This window comes from Ursus arctos, unplaced genomic scaffold (genome assembly GCF_023065955.2).
Source record: "Ursus arctos isolate Adak ecotype North America unplaced genomic scaffold, UrsArc2.0 scaffold_27, whole genome shotgun sequence".
Classification (NCBI taxonomy): domain Eukaryota; kingdom Metazoa; phylum Chordata; class Mammalia; order Carnivora; family Ursidae; genus Ursus; species Ursus arctos.
In genome coordinates, this window is record NW_026622952.1 from 35,029,062 (window position 1) to 35,049,107 (window position 20,046).

Genomic DNA, 20,046 nt, shown 5'->3' on the forward strand with positions numbered 1-20,046 from the left:
TAGCGAGTCTTAGATAGTTCTAGAGCATTTTAACAGCATATCCTGAGACTAAAAATGGGGTTTAACTAATGCACATTTTGTACACATTTTACATATTTAAGTGTGTAAAATGTTGTAAGCGGTTTTTATACGAGTGATTTTAGAGTAAATGACCCTAATATGGAGAACTAGTTGCCCTGATAAAATAACTAAATAACATTAAATATGTAACTTAGTGAAATAACTTTTCAGGCAGCTTTTATTTCCAAACTAAGCACAAACAATTGTTGGAAAGTTGAGAATGATGGTAAGAAAAGGTAGAATAGTCATGATCGCACTCTTATACTGAGGCAGGAACAGCCTGTAAAAAGTGTTCAAGAATTTAGTCAGTTGGTCCAGTAAACTCTTAAAAGGTAGGGAATGTTACCCTAGAATATGTGTCAGGAGGAAATCTCTGAACTATTAAAGTGCTTTTATTTTGTTACAGCTGGAAAAAATGTTGTACGTTCGCTGTGGAACAGTTGGTTCAAGAATGTTTCTCGTGTATGTTTCTTACCTGATCAATACAACTATTGAAGACAAAGAAATTGTTTGCAAGTGTCACAAGGTATAACTTCTCCTAACTCCTTCAGGAAGGATCCTATGTGGAGTGTTCCCTGTTTTGTGTTTTTAGTTTACCTGTAAAAACATGAGCAGCTTAGGTGCTTGTAATCTATTACAAAGTTTTTTAAAATTTACAAATTGTAATTAAACATCTCTTGGGTTTTTTGTGGGGTTTTTTTTTTGGTTTTTTGTTTTTTTATCATTTATACCTATTATAAATGACATACTATGGCCGTCAATGCTCAGACTTTAGAAAATTGGCCTCCGTGGCTTTTCGTACAGTCAAGGGGTTTGGGATCTTTTGCAAAAAATCTTGAGATTCTAAACCTATGTGTTTCTTTATAAACTCACACATTAGACAAAATCAGTAAGCTGGTTATATGCTGAAGATTTTGGAGGATGGGAGGTCTCCTTTTATGAAATATTTTTTCTGGTAAATGGAGTCTGGAAATTGTTTCTGGTAAGTGCAGACAGAGAGAATGAAAATAAGAAGGCCAGCATGGTCATAGTCAGCGACTTGGAGGCAACTGCTGTCACCTCGTTGGTGTATTTTCTGTTGGTCTCTTCTTTTATAGTGATTTGGGGGAGCCATGTTTTATTTAGATTTAACCATATTGTCTGTAATTGCTTGTATCTTCTTTTAGTAATGGAAAATCGTGATATTTCCTGTCTTATTAGTCTTACCTGTGTTGTTTTGGCCTGTTCTCAGGAACTGGGCCCTCCGCTGGCAGAGGAGAAGTCCAGTCAGTTTGGCCATTTGTAGTATGGTTATGGCGCAGAGTCTGGGCCGTCGGCTGTTTTGTGAGTCAGTGGAAGGCAACCCCATCCTAAGCGAGTTAGGAGTATTTCCCAAGTAGAAGGAGGGAAGGCATTTAATATATAAAGATTTCACTTAGCCTGATGCACTGGAAGGAATCCTGGATGGTGAAGTAGGAGGTAAGAGTGCCAGTCTCAGCCTGGCCTCCTAACGTGGCGCTCAGGCTAGCCACGCGCTCCTCTGGCCTCAATTTCCTCATCTCCGAGACAAGAGCGGTACAGCTCTGTGTGGCTTCAGAGTCCTGAGCCCCGGATGTCATTTCTACTTGGGATAATGATGCTTCCAGTAGACTTGGAACATACCTTTTTAGAATAATTGTCTGCTGTGTGGGAACAATCCTGGCATCAAGCTACAGCGGTGTGCAGTGCTCTCTTCTCTCAGGGCACAATATCACTGAGGTGCATGCTGCTTGTTTTTAATCCCCTTCCCCTATTTCCCCATCTCCCCACCGCCCTCCCCTCCCGTAACCATCACTGTGTTCTCTACAGTTTTAGAGTCTTTTGGTGTGTCTCCTTTTGTCTTCATCTGTTTTGTTTCTTAAATTCCACGTATGAGTGAAATCATATGGTATTTGTCTCTTGACTGACTTTTTTCACTTAGCATCACACTCTGTCACTCCATCTGTGTCGTTGTAAATGGCAAGATTGCATTCTTGTTTATGGCTGATTGGTATTCCGCTGTGTAGGTGTGGGTGCGTGTATATATCTGCCGTCTTTTTGATCCATCCATCTATTGATGGACATTTGGTTTGCTTCCACAATTTGGCTCTTGTAAATAATGCTGCAGTAAACATAAGGATGCATATATCCCTTTGAATTACTGTTTTCATATCTTTGGGTACATACTCAGTAGTGGAATTACTGGATCACATGGTAATTCTATTTTTAATTTTTTGAGGAACCTCCGTACCTTTTTCCACAAAAAAATATCGTCTGCCCATTTTTTAATTGGATTATTTGGTTGTTGTGGTGTTGGTTGTATAAGTTTTTTATATTTTTTGGATACTAACCTTTTATTGGGTATGTCATTTGCAGACATTTTCTCCTATTTAGTAGGTTGTCTTTTAGTTTTTTTAGAGAAGCTGTTTATTCTTCTATCAGCCAGTCCATTCCCAAGATAAGCTTTTAAGGGACACTAATTCTGAGGGACAGAAATAGATATTACACAAAAGAATGAATTGGTCAAATATGTTTGGTTAAAAGGTGTTAAACAGATATTTTGACTCAGGGTTTAATGCAGCTTTGAATTTGCTAATGCATATTGAGAATTTCTCAAAAGGCTGTGGTGATTATCTTTCAGAATTATCTTACTAAGAAGCACTTCTCTCATGGAATATCTGTCTTACAGGGCCTACTGTTATTTGTAAGACATTTTGGAAATTTAAATGTAAATTCTTTTCCCTTTATTGGATTAAATCTCATTTTTACCTGCCTGTGAGTCTGCTTCGTAGGCCGTGTGGAAATTTAAAGTGGGCCACATCTAAGCAACTCACTGATTTGCTTCTTCATTTCCATATATCTTTTCTGTGCGGGAATACTGAGGCCCTAGGCTTTAGATCATGGAACCCCTGCATGGGTTTTCAACCACTAATATAAGACTTACTACAGTTTCTTAAAAAGTTAGCTTGATGGTATTGAGAGGAAGTATTTGAAGCATATTATAGTAATAAACATGGTTTAGGCATTCCACTAGTGCTGCTTATACATTGCCTCACTTCATTGTCAACAGCTCTTTGAGGATTGTGAAACTGAGACTCAGAGAACATGTCCCCTCCCCAGGGTCACCTCACCTCACTGTGCCCAAAGTACGCACGGTGAATAAAGAATGTGTTCTCCAGGATTAAAACCCAAATCTACCTGGCATTTTTACAGCCTGAGTTTTTAATCAACATGACTTTTTTTTAAAGATTTTATTTATTTGACAGAGAGAGAGAGAGGCAGCGAGAGAGGGAACACAAGCAGGGGAAGTGGGAGAGGAAGAAGCAGGCTTCCTGCTGAGCAGGGAGCCGGATGCGGGGCTCGATTCTAGAACACTGGGATCATGACCTGAGCTGAAGGCAGACGCTTAATGACTGAGCCACCCAGGCATCCCTCAACATGACTTTTTTTTTTAAAGGGTTCTCACCATTGGGCTGGGTGGTTTGGTTCCAAAGCCATAGTAACCCCAGTGTTTAGTGAATACACTCAGAGAGGAGACGTAGTGCATTGGTTAAGAGTATAGGCTTCAGGATCAAATCTGGGTCCGTTTTTGCCTTTGTCACTTACTAGCTATGTGTGACCGCTTCATCTTAAAATGAGGAGTGTGGGCTGCCTGGGTGGCTCAGTCGGTTAAGCGTCTCTCTTCAGCTCAGGTCATGATCTGAGGGTCCTGGGATAGAGTCCCATATCGGGCTCCCTGCTCAGCGGGGAGTCTGCTTCTCCCTCTCCTTCTGCCTCTCCCCCACCCCCGCTTGTGTGTGTGTATGTGTGTGTGTGCATACTATCTCTTTTCCTCTCTCTCTCTCTCAAATACATAAATAAAATCTTAAATCTTTATAAAAAATTGCAAGTATAATGGCGCCTGTTTCCTTGAGTTCTTACAAACATTATGTAATGCTGCTGTAGTGATTATAGCACTGTCATATTTTATTATTGTTACTATCGTTATTATTAGTCATCTTGTGTTGAGTCAAGGTGAAGAACCTAGACAAAAAGAAGACTCAGATTCACCACTAGCTTTGTGGGCCGAGGCCAATCATTTAACCTTCCTTAACCTCTGGTTCCTCTTCTGTAACATGGTGACAATGCCCGTCCTGCTCACTTTTACTAGATCCTGAGATAAATAATGTGTTAGAAAGCACTTGCAGTGTGAACTGTTATAAAACTGTAAGATAATTTAGTAGAAATAGTGGTCTGGTCTCTCTCCATAGGTTTTTACAAATATTATCTGAGGGGACGATCCTAGCTTCTTAATATATAAATTGGGATTATTTACTAATCTGTTACAGATTATGTTTTGTACACTTTCTATTTTTAAAACTATTTTTAAGTTTAGAAAAGCCACTGAATGTGCCCTTTAAATTTTCTTGCAGGATGAAACTGTAACTATAGAAACTGTCTTTCCATTTGATGTCGCAGTTAAATTTGTCTCTACAAAGGTATGTTTCTATAAAGCATTTTGGAAATCATTTCAGTTACAAAAATTAACAGAAAAAAGTAAAACGGATTACGATAGTTCCAGACAGACCTTTTGTCTTCATTTGTGACAGTTTGAGCACCTGGAAAGGGTCTATGCGGACATCCCCTTTCTATTGATGACGGACCTTTTAAGTGCCTCACCTTGGGCCCTCACTGTTGTATCCAGTGAGCTCCAGCTTGCTCCTTCTATGAGCCCGGTGGATCAGCTGGAGTCCCAAGTGGACAAAGGTGAGAATGGATCATCCCCCTTAATTAGAAGACAGGTGCGTGCGTGTGTATGTGTAGGTTACCAGTTTAAGAGTTAGCCTTTTGCTAAGGGAGGGTAATTGAGACTGATACTCACAAAAGCAAATAAATTTGGAATTAAGGTAGAATTAGTATCATTTACACTTTGCTTGAGTATACCTTATTTTAACATATAAGATTTTTGCTACTAGATGGAAGTTACTCTTTGAAAAATGTACTTGAAAATAAAATATTTTTTCATATTCGGATTTTTTATAGATTGCTTTTTTTCTCATTTGTAATTGTTTACTATTATGTATAACTTGAAATGGTAAAACGTGTTTATTAAAGAAACTTGGGGAAAATATAAAAGAATAGACAATAACTTTTCTAAATCATCTACAACAGTATAGAGAAGAGATACCAGGGTGTTACCTTTCTGGTGCATAATACTTTGGACTTGTATGTTCTTGAGCTGTTAGAGAGAAAAAAAATGAGTTTGAATGTTAACCCAAGCAAAATCGTGCTCAGCTGTATTAGAAAGGTAAATATTGTATGCAAAAAAATCATGAGATATTCTTAAAACCAAATGTAAGTGAGTCATTTATTTGCTCTGTTTATCTACTACTGGACTTTAGTGTTACAAGTCATATAGCTGATTTGCAATACAGATTAAAATTAGATGAGTAGTTTTAGAATTCCAGTGTATTTTTTGCATCTGGCCTGAAAATAAGTTTCAGTATCTATCAATAAATAATCAACAGGTATTTATCGAGGTCACTGTGTGGCACTGCGTCAGGTTCTCAAGACACCAAAAGAGCCACCAGCCTTCATAGTCACTTCTGTGCATTTCAGGAAAGTCATCATAAAGGACGATAGGTGAAATAGATAGGTAGATAAAATCAAACATGTCCCTAAACCTCCCTGTTTAAATGCTACAAATAGGCCCCGATTCTGTGAAGTAATAATACTACTAACCCCTATTTCCTTTCGGAATGCCTTCGTAAGTTTCGTCCTTCTGTCTTTGGAAACTTGGTTTTCTCTTGTGGTTTTGGAAGTCATTGTCTCTGGTACTACTTTGTTTCTCTGTCCTCTTCTTCCTTTTCTCCTCCCTGTGCTGGCTTGGAATAATCATGAGATTTAGAGTCACACTGGACTAGATTCAGTTCTCAGTCCTGCTGCGTGCCCTTTGGTTACGCTGGACTGTTCATTGTGTTGGATTAACTTCTCAGAGTTCAGGGAGATCATGTGTACGAGATAGTGTGGGTGAGATGATCTGTGTGAACATCTCAGCCCAGTGCTTGTCTCCTAACGGCCCAACACAAGCTGGTTATTTGTCCATTCTTTGCTGACTCCTTTTCTTACCGCTTCAGTGTTGGTCATTTCCAGGATCCTGACTTTGGCTCCCTTTACTTTTTCTGCAAGTCTTCACCTGCCACACAACCTTAGGCCGCCTGCGTTCCGCAGTCCAGCTGGAGGAGCCGGTGCGCTCTTGGCTCCAGCTGGGAGCCACGGAGACCAAGCAGGCGCCCTCTATGTGCGCGCATCCTGCCCGGCACCACGTTCTCCCTTCTTCGTGCGTCTTGAATGCAGAGATTCTCACCATCTCCCCTCTGGCCTTCAGAGACACCTTCTTAATCGGTTTCCTCCTTGCCATTCTCTCTCCCTAGTCTGCCCTTCCTATTGCTGCCAGAGTTTCATTTCTCAAGGAACTATCCTGAACTTGTTATTCTCACTTAAAAAACTTCATGACGTTCCAGACCTTTCCCAGCACAGCCTCCCTTTCCGGCTTCTTCCGCACCAGCCTCTCTACTTCCCCTTCCTCTTTCCCAGACTTGGACCCAGCCGAACTTTTTACGGTCGGCAAGCATCACTTCCATCTGATTTTGAACATGTTAGTACCTTTGCCCAAAACCCTTCCCTTTTTCTTTCAACCTGTCGAACTCTTGTGTGCTCTTTAGGACTCCCGTAAGATTTGACTTTTTGATCTTCCCAAGCAGGGCTAGGCCGTCTTCCTCCTCTACTGCCGGAGTATCTTGTACGTCTGTTACACGTACCCCTTCTACCGTAATTACTTATTTGCAGTTACGGCGCCGCCGCTACGCGGTGTGCTCTTGAAGAGCTGGAACCGTGACGTCATCCTCTTTGTATTGCCAGCCTCGTAGTAGTTGGTTAATAAATGTTCATTAAATTAATGAATAATGTCCACCTTGAATATCCCATTACTGGTTTTCTCTTGCTGCTGTAACAAATTACCACAGAGTTAGTGGCTTAAAACAACACACATCTATTATCTGAAAGTTCTAGAGGCCAAAGGTCCTAAAATCAAGGCGTTAGCAGGGCTGCATTCCTTCTGGGCTCGAGGGAAAAGCGTTTCAGCTTTCAGAGGCCCGTTGGATCCCTCACCTCTGGCTCCCTCTTCTGTCTTCAGAACCAGCAGCGTAGCATCTTCAGGTGTTCCTTTCCTGGCCTCGGCTTCCATTGTCACATCTTTTTCTCAGACTCCCCCTTACCGCCCTCTTTCCCTCGTAACCCTCGTGATTACATTGGGCCCAACTGGATAATCCAGTGTAATCTTCCTACTTTGAGGTCCTTATCTTAGGCATGGCTGTAAAGTCCTTTCTGCCATGTTAGGTAATGTTCTGGGAATTATGACGTGGATATCTTTGGGGAAGGGGGTGGCATGGCATTATTCTGTCTGCCCCCTCGAAGAACACCAGAATTCATGCATGACGAAATTTGTGTTTGACACATTAAAAATAACAACTTTCCTAGGTCATAAAGTTGACCCTAATGTTAATTGTTAATAAAGATTATATCATTTTGTTTAACTTCCTAGAATTAAGGACGACTTGTTGGAGCAAGGTGGGGAGGGGGGAGGCAATATGAATGTTCCAAAAAAAGGTGTCTTAAGATGTCTGAATTAATGCGTGCTTTATTTACCAGGCTACAGTATCATTTCCTAGGCCTTAAAAATTACTTAAAAGTAGTTAATTGAAGTAGAGATTGGCCCAGCTTTTTTCCTTTGGCTTCCAGTTTCTACCCACAACACAACTATTAATTTATCACAGCCTTCTTCATGTCTAAGTAAAAACAGTTAGTTAATATTTAGAGACTTTGTTACTATCATTTGAAAGTTTCACTGATGGATGTGCTAACACCAGCCCTCAATGGGCCCTGTTGCTGGCTTGCGTTAAAGGAGGGGCACCGCAGACTGCAAAGGGCTGACAGGCAGGGAGGCCCTGGTTCAGATGAGCATTTGTCTTGTCATCAGGAGTTTATGCTAAATTTGGCAGGAGGACAGCATCCTTGTGTAAGAGATAAATAACCAAATTAGGCAATAATGAGGCACCGTGTAGTGTGTTTCCATTTGATGGTGTCAGTAATGTGCATTGGTCAGAGAAAGCCAGAGTTGGCTGGAATGACATTTTGAGTACCTGAAGGGTTAACTAAAAATTTCTTTTTCTCTACTGTGAAATGTTTCCTTTGGAGATTTGAAATAATTTGGAGAGAAAAAAATAATTACCAAATGGTATTATCCTGACTCCAGACTTTTCCTTTTCATTAGTTCCCATAGGAACTTGTCACAGACCTACAGCTGCTTTGCCTGTTTTTATTATAATGGAATATTGATATATTAGAAAAAACCCTGGACAGGGACTTTGTGACCTTGAAAAAGTTATTTAACATCTCTGAGCCTTAGTTTTTAAGTCTCTATAAATAATGTATAACTGATAAAGTGTTCTTTTTTTATTACCAGAGGTAAAACTCTCCTTTCAGAGAGGAAATCGTTGCATACGGATTATAAAAACTGTTTCTTGTAGTTGTCTTACAGACCGGAGAGAGTGCTAGTGAATGCTTTTGTCTTCGGTGCCCATCTGTTGGAAGTGTTGAAGGTGGAGTAGCAACTGGGCATTATATTATCTCCTGGAAGAGGTAAAGGATTTCAGCCCTGTCTTTTCTTCCTTGTCTGTGCTATTCTCATGCCTTCATTATTTGTTGTTGTCATTTAGTATTTGAAAGCTTCTGTCAGTCCTGGGGTGAAGACTAGAAGTCATATGCTATCACTAGCCATTTGTCAAAAACACAAAGATTAAAAAGGATCATTAAACTTTCATTTGTATTTGTCACAAGTTGTAGCCTATATACCGATGAAATTTTAGCCAAATGAATTTTTATCACCGGACCATTAAAAACATTAGAAGAAACTTCTCTTATTTGCAGTCAGTGGGGTTGTCCACATAGAAAACCCAAGTGAATCAACAAAGCATTTGCATTATAAGAGTTCCAGCAAGGTTGCTGCATGTAACGTTCAATATACAAAAGCCACTTGGCTTTCTATATATCAGTAATAAAGCTCCAGCAATGTACTTTTAAAATAGGTATCATTTAGATGACAACAATAATTATAAGGTAAGTAAGAATATGTCAAATAGAAAACATGCGTTACCATTACGGAGAAAATTGTAAAACTTTAAAACATTAAAGGAAGTTCTTAAATAAATGGGGAAATATGCAAAATGGTCTTGGGTAGGATTTGGATAGGTCTAATATTGTTTGTTCTATAGAATCAGTGCAATTTCCTTCAAAATCCCAGTAGCTTATTTTGGTTTGTTTTTGTAGAACTTGACACTTTTGGTTATAAAGTTTCTATGGAAAGGCAAAAACTCAGAAATAGTCAAGATATTCCAGAAGAAAAACTAGGCAAGGGTACTTGCTCTTCTAAATACGCAGACTTATTGTAAAGCTACAGTAGTCATTGCTGTGGTATTGGCTTGGGGATATGTAAATAAGCCAGTGGAACAGAAGAGAGAGAGTCTAGAAATAGATCCACAGACCCACACAGATGGAAATTGTATTTTATTTATTTATTTATTTAAATAAATAGAGAGAGAGAGAGCCAGCGAGAGAGGGAACACAAGCAGGGGGAGTGGGAGAGGAAGAAGCAGGCTCATAGCAGAGGAGCCTGATGTGGGGCTCGATCCCATAACGCCGGGATCATGCCCTGAGCCAAAGGCAGACGCTTAACCGCTGTGCCACCCAGGCGCCCCAGAAATTGTATTTTAGAAACAGGCATTGCAGATCAGTGGGGAAGGGATGAACTGTTTTACAATTGGAGGTAAACAATTGGGTGTCCATTTGGGAAAAAATTGGATCTCTACACTGTATATAAAAATCAGTTCTAGGTATCCTAAAGTTCTAATTGTGAAAAGCAAAACTTTATTACTTTTGGTAGAAAATAAGAGAATTGTTTTATGACCTTGGAATAGGGAAGAGTTCCTTTAAATAAGACATAGAAGTTTAAGCCACTGAAACCGATGAATTTGATTTGTTAAAATTAAATGTAGAAAGTGAAAAGACAAAATACAAATTGGGGAAAGCTTTTTAGAACATGTAAAACTGACAAAGTATTAGAATTCATACCAAGAAAGTCTACAAATCATAAGAAAAACAAGTCTCCTTTCAGAAAGTTGAGCGAAATCTCGAGTATGCAGCATAAGGGAAACGGAAGAAGCCGGTGTAAGGGAAACAGGGAGAGAAGGTTAACCCTACTAGGAATCTGAGATTCAGATGTGCTCCCACTAATTTGGAAAACATAAAAAGGTTTAACAATGTGCACTGTTTGTCAAAAGAGGTGGAGTATAAAACAGAACAATTACTTTGGGAGTCTGCTCAGCAGTACCAGGTGAAATTGAAGATGCCTATACCCTATGGTCATAGAAAAAGTCTTAACACGAAGGATATATGTAAGAATGTTCGTAACACCTCTGATTATCATAGTCAAAAGCTAGAAACTAGATATCCATCAGCAGGAAAATGCATAAATTGTGGCATAGTCATATAATGGGATGTTGTGTATCAGTGAAAATGAATTACCCAGAGCTACACTGGTAACTTCACAGTAAGTGAACGAAGCAACTGCAGGTGTTCAGCATACGAACAAATTGCATGTATGGAAACCATGCAGAACACTGTGTACTTCTTAGGGCTACGTACAGAATTTGGAAAAGTGTAAAGAAACACATAGCAATGATAGATACGAAATTCAGGATAGTAGTTACTTTTGGGGAGTGCAGACAAAGGGATATGTGGGAAGATTCAGCTATATTATGTTTTCTTAGGCTGGGAGGTAGACACATGATATTTCATGTGTTATCAGCATGGCTTAATTTTTTTTCATAAATTTTAAAACAGTGGATAAGATAATACTAAAAATGAGAAAGGAAAAATAATATAATTTTATTTTTAAAAAGTAGCAACTTTCTTTTCCCCACTCCTGAATTTACCACATTGAAGTTCAGGTTAATATCTTTTTCTAGGAATTAAAATAGGATTTTGAAGGCACTGCGTAATTATCCCATCATGCTACTGTAGTACCATAAAGACATATTTCTTAATGATGAGGGGTTCCATGGTTTTTCCTGTTGCTTCTGTATAATAATTTGCACAGAGTGTCCGTGCCTCCACATCTAGATACGGACTCTTCCTAAGGGCTCTCCTTGGTCAGGTAGTGGCCAGCCAGCCCCGTAGTGTAGTCTCCATTCCAACTGTAATAGAGGGAAAAATATTTGACAGTTTCCTGATGGTACTCACTTTATCTTGGTAGTGCTGGAATGCCACTATGTTTATCGATGGTAAAATATTTTTAGTTCCTCGGTTTCTCCTATGTGCTTCGAGAGTCGTTGTAACAGTACGCCTGCAGGTGGTCTGTGCTCAGCTGTGAGCTGGCCGCAGGGTGAGGGGAAGGTCTGTGTCATCATGTCGGTCACTGCACTGTCACCTACCCTGAGAGCGTTTTGCTACCAAACACCGTGTTAAATGGTGTCCTTCCTGGTTGCCCGATTGACCCTCTGTCACTGGGGCCAAACAGCAGCCGTGAGTTATGACATTTGTGAATTGGAAACATTCAAAACACAAACAGGATTCCAAAAGCTTTTCACAGAACTACTTCCATTAATAAAGCTCTAGAAAATGTAGAAGTAATTTCTGTTTCCTTTGGAACAAGTTGGTGCATATACACGTTTCCTGTTTTTGATTTAACTTTTCGCGTGAAACATGGATGTGAAAGCTGCCCTTTTCTGCCACAGGACCTCAGCCATGGGAAACGTCCCCGTCATCAGTACTGTCATCACTCTGCCACACGTGATCGTAGAAAACATTCCTCTCCACGTGAACGCAGGTAACGCCATCAAATTGTACTTGAGAAAAAGAATCCAGGAAGAATTTTTATCTATTTTAGCTTCTGAGGTTTAAAAAATTTTTTTATTATGAAAAATGCCCAACATTTACCGAAGTAGGTTATGATCAGTCCTGTTTCATCTGTACCTCTGCGTGCGCCTCCTACTCCCGTTATTCCAAAGCAAATCCCAGATATTATTTCATCTGTAAATATTTCTGTCTGCATCTTTAATATTAGTGGTTATTTTTCTAAACATAATCACAATTCTAGTATCATCACTTAAAAATTAGCAAAAATTTCTTAATATCATCAGATTCCAATGTCGCAGTTTCCCTGGTGGACTCCGAAGGTTCTTTAGATTGTCTTAAGGTCTTGCACTGCAGCTGATGGATGTTTTGTACTTTTGAAATCGATGGGCGGGAAGACCCCCTCTCCACTCCATCACCTCCTTCACCACCACCTCCCCTCTACCTTGCTGTTTTTTGTTAAAGAAATGGGAGTCCGGTGTCCTTTAGAGCTTCCCACAGTCTGGATTTTGCTGATTGCATTGTAATCATTTTTGAGGGTTCCTGGGAGTTGGTGGTAAGATCTATAGTCTCGATCGGATTCAGGTTCAACTTTTTGGCAAGAATACTTCATAGCTGATGGTGTGTGCTCCCATCAAGGGACCCGTGATGCCTATCATTCCTTCGTGAACCGTGATGGATATTTAGGGAAATGTTTTATAGATTTAAAAAGTCATTCCTAAAATATAATTCAGCTCCTGATAGCCAAGACCCTTTCTGTGTCAATCAGCTTTAGAAGGAGACTTGATTCTTTGGGGCCGGTTTTATCAGAGTCCCATGTCTGTTGTGCAACCAAAGAATTTTCTTACTCATCAAGAGTACAGTATTACCACTAATTTAAATAATCCCATGTCTATGGAATGAGATTCATTTACAAAAAGAACTCATAAATGGTGAATTATTTTTTTAACCAAAAGAAATGTGTCCTCTTTCTTTGCAGATCTGCCATCATTTGGGCGTGTCAGAGAATCCTTACCTGTCAAGTATCACCTACAGAATAAGACTAACTTAGTTCAAGATGTGGAGATTTCTGTGGAGCCCAGTGATGCCTTCATGTTCTCAGGTCTTAAACAGGTTAGGTCATATCTCATGGGGTTGCTTATGTAGATACAGAAGTGTGGCCAAGAAAGGGAGAGCTGTGCATTTAGGATTTACAAATGAACTGATAAGGCTGATTGTGGTCCCTGTTATTTCGATGGGAAGTTTTTAGTTACTTTTAAAGATTAAGTACAATTTGTATAGAGGTGGATTAAGTGGGCAACCCTTTTCACATTGAGATCATACATGTAGGTTCTTTCTTTTTATAAAACAAGAATTCACAAATCCTTGGACAGTAATAGGATTCCTGAAAATTTTAGATTTCCCTTTTATTACTACTGAGTGTGTGTGTGTGTGTGTGTGTCTTTTAATTGGAGGCCTAGAAGCCTTGCTACCCATATTAAAAGTCTGATCTGGGGCACCTAGCTGGCTCAGTTAGTAGAGCATGCAACTCTTGATCGTGGGGTTGTGAGTTCAAGCCCCATGTTGGGCATGGAGCCTAATTAGGGGAAAAAAAAAAAACAAACCCTGATTCTTTTCTGAGCTATCAGTGAAACTTTTTAGAGATTTTGATCTTGCACTGAATTTACTTATCTTTGGTACATTTAGACACAATTTTATATTTACATATAAAAATAAATCATTCGGGTGTTTTGATTTGGCTTATTCAAATCAGAAGTAGAAAAGTTCCATCACATTTTTTAATGGAACATACACTTTCAGGCAAAACCATATTTCAATGAGAATACTGTCTTCTGTCAAAGTGGATAACAGACACCCCTCAATAGTCAGTAAATAGTTTTTTATCAACAAGGACATAGAGGAACAAATGTATGTCCTGCTTCTCAGGAGTGTCTACCCTGACTAGTCATCTGTGCTGTACATATTCTGAGTGCCATGTTTGTTGTTAAATGTAAAATAAAATTATACATGAGGAAATCCATTTGCTAAGTTAAGTTTATAACATATAATACATATCATATTAGCTATTATATGTTGGCACACACATATATTATCTTTGACACACGAACATACCATACGTACTCATTTGCAATTGAGGAAGCTTTTCTAGAGTGTCCTGATCTTTTTCACATGCTGATTTATAAAAATAGAGGATAGCAAACATCTTTTTCCCCCTGACATCATTTACCTCGCCAGAAAGGTCCCCTAAAAGAAAACACCGGAAACAACTAGTTTGTCTTATGTTGACGTAATGTATATACAAAGATACTTTTCTACCAGTTATCTCATAACGTATTGTGACTGTAAAAATCTACGTGGTCTCAGACACAGAAAATATCGATCCATCTCGCGTTCCCCTTTTTAAGCCAGTGCAAGTTGCCGTTTAGATCTTGGTAGAAACCGAGAAATCATACACACTTTTTTATGCATTTATTATCTGTGCAGTCCTCATGTCATACTAGTTCAGCCCTGTATTTAGAATCTGTCTGGAGGGTAAATTGGGTGTCACCAGAAAGATTTGGGTGTCCAGTCACTTGGGAATGAAGGGGGGAAATGGGAAGGTGCTGGAAGCCTGTACATTTGATTGTCTCTACAACTTGTGCTGTAGATTCGATTACGGATCCTCCCTGGCACCGAACAGGAAATGTTGTATAATTTCTACCCTCTGATGGCCGGATACCAGCAGCTGCCGTCTCTCAACGTCACCCTGCTCAGATTTCCTCACTTCACAAATCAGCTGCTCCGGCGTTTCATACCTACCAGTATTTTTGTAAAGGTAGGGCTTAGAAATTGTCTGCTTTTTAAATCTCTGGTCTTGAAAACAAACCAGAGGGGTTTCTTTCACGTAAGCTTCACTAAGAAATATTTCGAGACCGACAGTTTTGGGTTCTATGATACGAATTTGGCAGTATTGCTCTTCATTTCTGTGAAGTTGCTGTTATTTTACAGAATCTAATTTCAAAGGTTTTTATTCCCTTAGGTAGATAATGGTTTACCTTTGCGGGTTCCTTAGACGTACGTGTTTTTTTCCTTTGGCTTAGTAAAGTATGTTTTTACATTGTAGTTAGCTTGTAACTAGTTTTTAGTCAAAATGGGTCAACTTTCTTTCTTTTTTTTTAAAGATTTTATTTATTTATTTGACAGAGATAGAGACAGCCAGCGAGAGAGGGAACACAAGCAGGGAGAGTGGGAGAGGAAGAAGCAGGCTCCTAGCGGAGGAGCCTGATGTGGGACTCGATCCCACAACGCTGGGATCACGCCCTGAGCCGAAGGCAGACGCTTAACGACTGTGCCACCCAGGCGCCCCATGGATCAACTTTCTAAACACGATCCTTGAACGTTCCTAATTCTCTGTGTAATACCGGACTGGGGCCTTTTCTGAAAAGGATCCTGTGTCGGAGACTGCCCTCACGTTGACCGTTTTGATGTTTTCCACGGGGACCATGGCCAGGTTCCCGGAATAAAGGAATGTGTAGGATGGTCATAGTCAGTGTGGGAGAGAGTGAACTGTGACGTGCGGGAGGTTCATTGAGCACCGCGCTCACTCCCGCTGAAGCCGTTCTCGCTGCCTAAAATGAGGGCTTGCCTCTGGGTGGTTGTGGGTTCCTCAGCAACTCAGCTGTACGTGGATACATGCGCATCCTGTGTGCCGTCTTCTATGGTAACTTCATACTCACTTTCGAAATGACACGTCACATTGCTCGCTCTTGCCTTTTTTTGTATCTGTCTGATTTGAGTGTGGAGGAACTGTCGCTTCTTTACATAATCTGGGACGGGGTAAGTGATAAATTAGTCTGTGTTAATGTGTCCTTTATAATCTTCCTAGCTTTTATCTTTCCATCTGCAAAAAAATAATTTTTTAATGTTTCCAGGCACCGTACTTTTAAAGTGTAAAGGAAAAATCTCATACTTCTAGATCTCTTGCGCTTAAACAGTGGCTTTTTAAAAAGACTTAATTTTTTTTTTTTTTTAAGATTTTATTTATTCATTTGACAGAGAGACAGCCAGAGAGAGAGGGAACACAAGCAGGGGGAGTGGGAGAGGAAGAAGCAGACTCCCAGCAGAGGAGCCTGATGTGGGGCTCGATCCCAGAACACCAGGATCACGCCCTGAGCCGAAGGCAGACGCTTAACGACTGAGCCACCCAGGCGCCCCAAAAAAGACTTAATTTTTTTAAAGCAGTTTTAAGTTCGTAGTGAAATTGAGAGGAAAGTTCAGAGATGTCCTGTATGCCCCTCGTCTGCCCCCCTAACAGCAGTTTATTTTTATTTTTTAATTAAAAAAATTATTTTTAAAGATTTTATTTATGTATTAGAGAGAGAGAAAGAGAGAGAATGCGTGTGTGCGCATGAGCAGGGGTGGGGGGAGCGGCAGGCAGAGGGAGGGGGAGAAGTCTTCTGGCTTCTTCCCAGGACCCCGGGATCATGACCTGAGCCGAAGGCAGATGCTTAACCCACTGAGCCACCCAGGCGTCTCAGCAGTGGGTTTTTAAACATTTCCACCTGTTCACATTTACAGGCTATGTCTGTTGCTGTTCCTTCTGTCATGTCTGAGGTCACCCTGCAGGGGAAAAGTCTCATGACTGGGGTAGGGAGCAGTGGCGGCGGGGGGACCTGCTGAAGCGTGCTAGTACAGCTTTAGGTAGCGTGAGAGTGGCATCAGCATAGAGTGAGCTGTACTAACATAGCCTGTTGGAGACGTGAGAGTTATCATTTTGAGGAATCAGGATTTCAGGTCCGCCGATGAATCTCTTTCCTTCCTTTCCCTGTAGGGCTCTGTACACCCAGCCTGATCCCAGCTCCTGCTAGTTCAGTCTTCTGGTGTTCCTCCACAGTACACCTCTTCTGGGTAGTGCTTAAATCCATAAGGAAAGGTTCCAGAAAAATAAACATTTGTAAGTTTTAGCAGAGCTAGCATGCCGTTTTCTAACTGCCATGCTCTTTTTTTTAAATACAAGTACTACCTTCTGGTAACTTGACTGCTGTCAAAAAAGTTGGCTGGGATCCTCAGAGCCAGCTCCTTTATCAGTTGGGAAATCTTAGAGCGACAGTTGTTTTACCTGGCACGCCAAGGACAGTGACTGAGGAGTACCCTTTTCCCACTTAGTGAACAGTCTTACCACTCATGTTGGCCATCCCGTCACACCTTTATTAAACTCTAGAACTGTGCTATTCCAGTATGATAGCCACTAGCCACGTGTGCCCTACCGAGATGTAATTTAATTTAAAAATTAGTTAGTTGCGCTAGCTGCACTCGAAGTGCCCGGTACATCAATGTGACAGGTGGCTGTCCTGCTGGACAGCACTGACTAGAGCTTGAAAGTTCTCTTGGACAGTGCTCCCCTAGTTTAAGGCGAGAGCAATATTTTCCTTCCTTTGAAATATTTTTCTTCCTTCCTTTCTCCTTTGAAAAGTAGATTCCAGTTTTCTATTTGCATGATGTTCTTGTCTTCTGTTCCTGTTTGTAAAGCTGTGTTGGTAAGGATTTAACAGGTTGAGCCATTATTCTGTTTCTTCTTTCTTTTTTCTTTTTTTAAGATTTTATTTTATTTGAGAGAGAGAGCACAAGCATGGGGAGCGGCAGGGAGAGGGAGAAGCAGGCTCCCCGCAGAGCAGGGGGCCCGATGCGGGGCTTGATACCAGGACCCCGGGATCATGACCGGAGCCAAAGGCAGATACTTAACCAACTGAGACACCCAGGCACCCCCAGTATTCCGTTTCTAAAACTGAACATCCTCTATCAGTACTAAAGATTACATGAAGTATAAGAGACCCGGCACGTGTTCTTAAATTCATTCCATTCCTGCCTTGAATGTCAGCGGCCTAACTTGCACTCACATACACATTACACTCGTACGTGCATGAAACACGCGGCAGCAAAACGCTCCCTTCCCTGCCTCAGGGAGCCCCCCCACCAACCATTCTGTTTCAAGCCTAGACAGTGGCTTTTGGTGATGATGTTGTAACACTGTCCTGTTTCGTGTCCTGAATACCATCTCATGCTCTTCCCACAAAGGTCTGCTAGTGTACGTCCGCTCAGTAAGATTATTTGTGAGAGATTGATTTTTTCAGTTCCTTGATCTCCCTGAGGTATTGCCAACCTGCCAGAAGTTTTACCCCTAAGAACAGTTACGATCCTTTTATTCATTCTTAGCCTTTGCTCGTCTGATATGACGATTTAAGTTTTCTTCAGTGACCTTGTGGAAAGGGAAGTTTTTGTTTTTATCTGCTGCTTCTATCCTTGTAGTATTCATTGTTAGATACTTTAGTTCATTGTGAATTGCTTTTTCTTACAAACAGGAGATTGGGAGACCTTGATTCCCCAAGAAACTTGTCTGTCAGCTCAGGTTTGTGGCCTTCTTGAAGCCTAGGACGCAGGAGGGCCCTGAGCAAGAGAGAAAATAAAACTATCCCTTAAGCAGGAATGGCAGCTGGGTTCCCAGTCACGTTCCCGGTGAGAGATCCGTAGCCGCTAGGACACAGGGTGAAGACAACTGGTGACTGAGGCGGATTCAGCCGGTGGAGGTAGACGGTCGGCTGGCGATGTCGGTGTCTGGTGGCAGAGGGAACGGGGGCAGCACCTTGGCCCTGCAGCTTGCCCTCCCCGGGTTCAAGTGAAACAAGAAGGTGGGGTGAGGGAAGGAGAGAAACAAATGTGATTTTGATACTCGTACACATTTATTCCGTTTTTGTGAAACAGTTCTAAGAATTTCGAACTGTTTTCAATTCATAGAGCTTTTGTTGTTACTGTCTTGTAAACCCGTCTTGTTTCCTCTCTCTAAAGCCACAGGGCCGGCTCGTGGATGATACCTCGATTGCCGCCGCCTGAAGTTCAAGACTGGCCCCGGCTGCTCTTACAGAAGTTTTTCATTGTGAACTGTAGCTTGGATCATGGTAAAAGTTAATCTTTTCTATTTTTTAATGGATGTTATACCAACTCTTCAGAGGAACTCATGCTTAAAATGTTAGGAAAATCTATCCTCTCTTATAGTTTCACTAATAAATATTTGAAATCTCTCAGCATGACATGGAAAGATGTCAGACCATTGTTATTGTTGGAAGTTGTTTTATAGATAGTAGGTTCTTAAAGTCAGGGATTCACACGTGCAATATCAGAGGCAAAGTGAGCCCCCCAAACAGTGCGGGCCGTGGGGAGGAAGGCACCTCATCTGCCCCCGGGAGCTTCCGAATCCGTCGCTTTCAGAGTTCGCTGAACCGGAGATCAGCCCGTCCTCAGACATTGAGTGGATGCTCAGAATACATACATCCCAACTCGTAAGCGGTTGTGTGACTGATCCAGAAAACTTCCAGAAAGTTTTAATGAAAGCAATTTAAGGTGTCTAAAAAAATCTCTGCTTAGTCTCAAAACATGTGAAATAGGTTCAGCTTGCAGCCAAAACGTGGTCATTGATGAAGAGGTTTGTCTTTGTAAGTGTGTTAACAGGTTTTCGTCTCTAAGAACCTGAGCTACAAGGAGGTGATTATAAGCTAAATTTCTTAAACTAAAAGTTTTGGATAAAGATGCAAGTTCTAAATGAGAGCTTTCAGTTATATTGTGCCATTTCAAAAGGAACTATTTAAAATTCTTGGAAATTCATGTAAATAAAAATCAAATTGTGATAATTTTCTTCTGTTAATATATCTTAATTTAAAGCTTACTGGATTTCTTGGAAAATTTTATTATTTGAAAGTGTAGGCGTTGTAAAAAGGAAATAGTGATGTAAATAAATACGTTCCTTTCAAGGATACTTGTATGTATCTTTTATTTTGAGCTTGTTTGATTTCAGCTTCACGAAGCAGCTTTTGCTAAGAATGCTGTTGGATGAGGTCTAGAGAGAGCATCGTTGGAAATTGGGAGATCTGCATTCTAGAACTGGCTCTGCTAACCTGTGGGGAGACTCGGACAGGGGGACGGGCTGTCTGTCTCAGGAGGACATGGGTTCCCTTCGTTCTCGGCTTTTCAAGTAGAGGCCACAGGAGCTTGTCTCCACAGTCAGATTGT

At 40.7% G+C, this 20,046-nt stretch overlaps 1 protein-coding gene across 2 annotated transcripts in view; it reads left to right on the forward strand.

Moving 5' to 3' along the window:
- The window catches only part of TRAPPC11 (trafficking protein particle complex subunit 11), a 46,913-nt gene extending 27,123 nt beyond the window's left edge, over positions 1–19,790 (forward strand). For both annotated transcript variants that reach the window (XM_026508566.4, XM_044387591.3), the window contains exons 23-30: positions 467–586; positions 4,470–4,535; positions 4,647–4,803; positions 8,625–8,736; positions 11,889–11,980; positions 12,986–13,119; positions 14,654–14,821; positions 18,829–19,790. In XM_026508566.4, the coding sequence (XP_026364351.2) occupies positions 467–586; positions 4,470–4,535; positions 4,647–4,803; positions 8,625–8,736; positions 11,889–11,980; positions 12,986–13,119; positions 14,654–14,821; positions 18,829–18,873 (894 nt within the window). In that variant the 3' untranslated portion in view covers positions 18,874–19,790. The remainder of the gene's footprint in view (positions 1–466; positions 587–4,469; positions 4,536–4,646; positions 4,804–8,624; positions 8,737–11,888; positions 11,981–12,985; positions 13,120–14,653; positions 14,822–18,828) is intronic.
- The last annotated feature ends 256 nt before the right edge of the window (positions 19,791–20,046 follow it).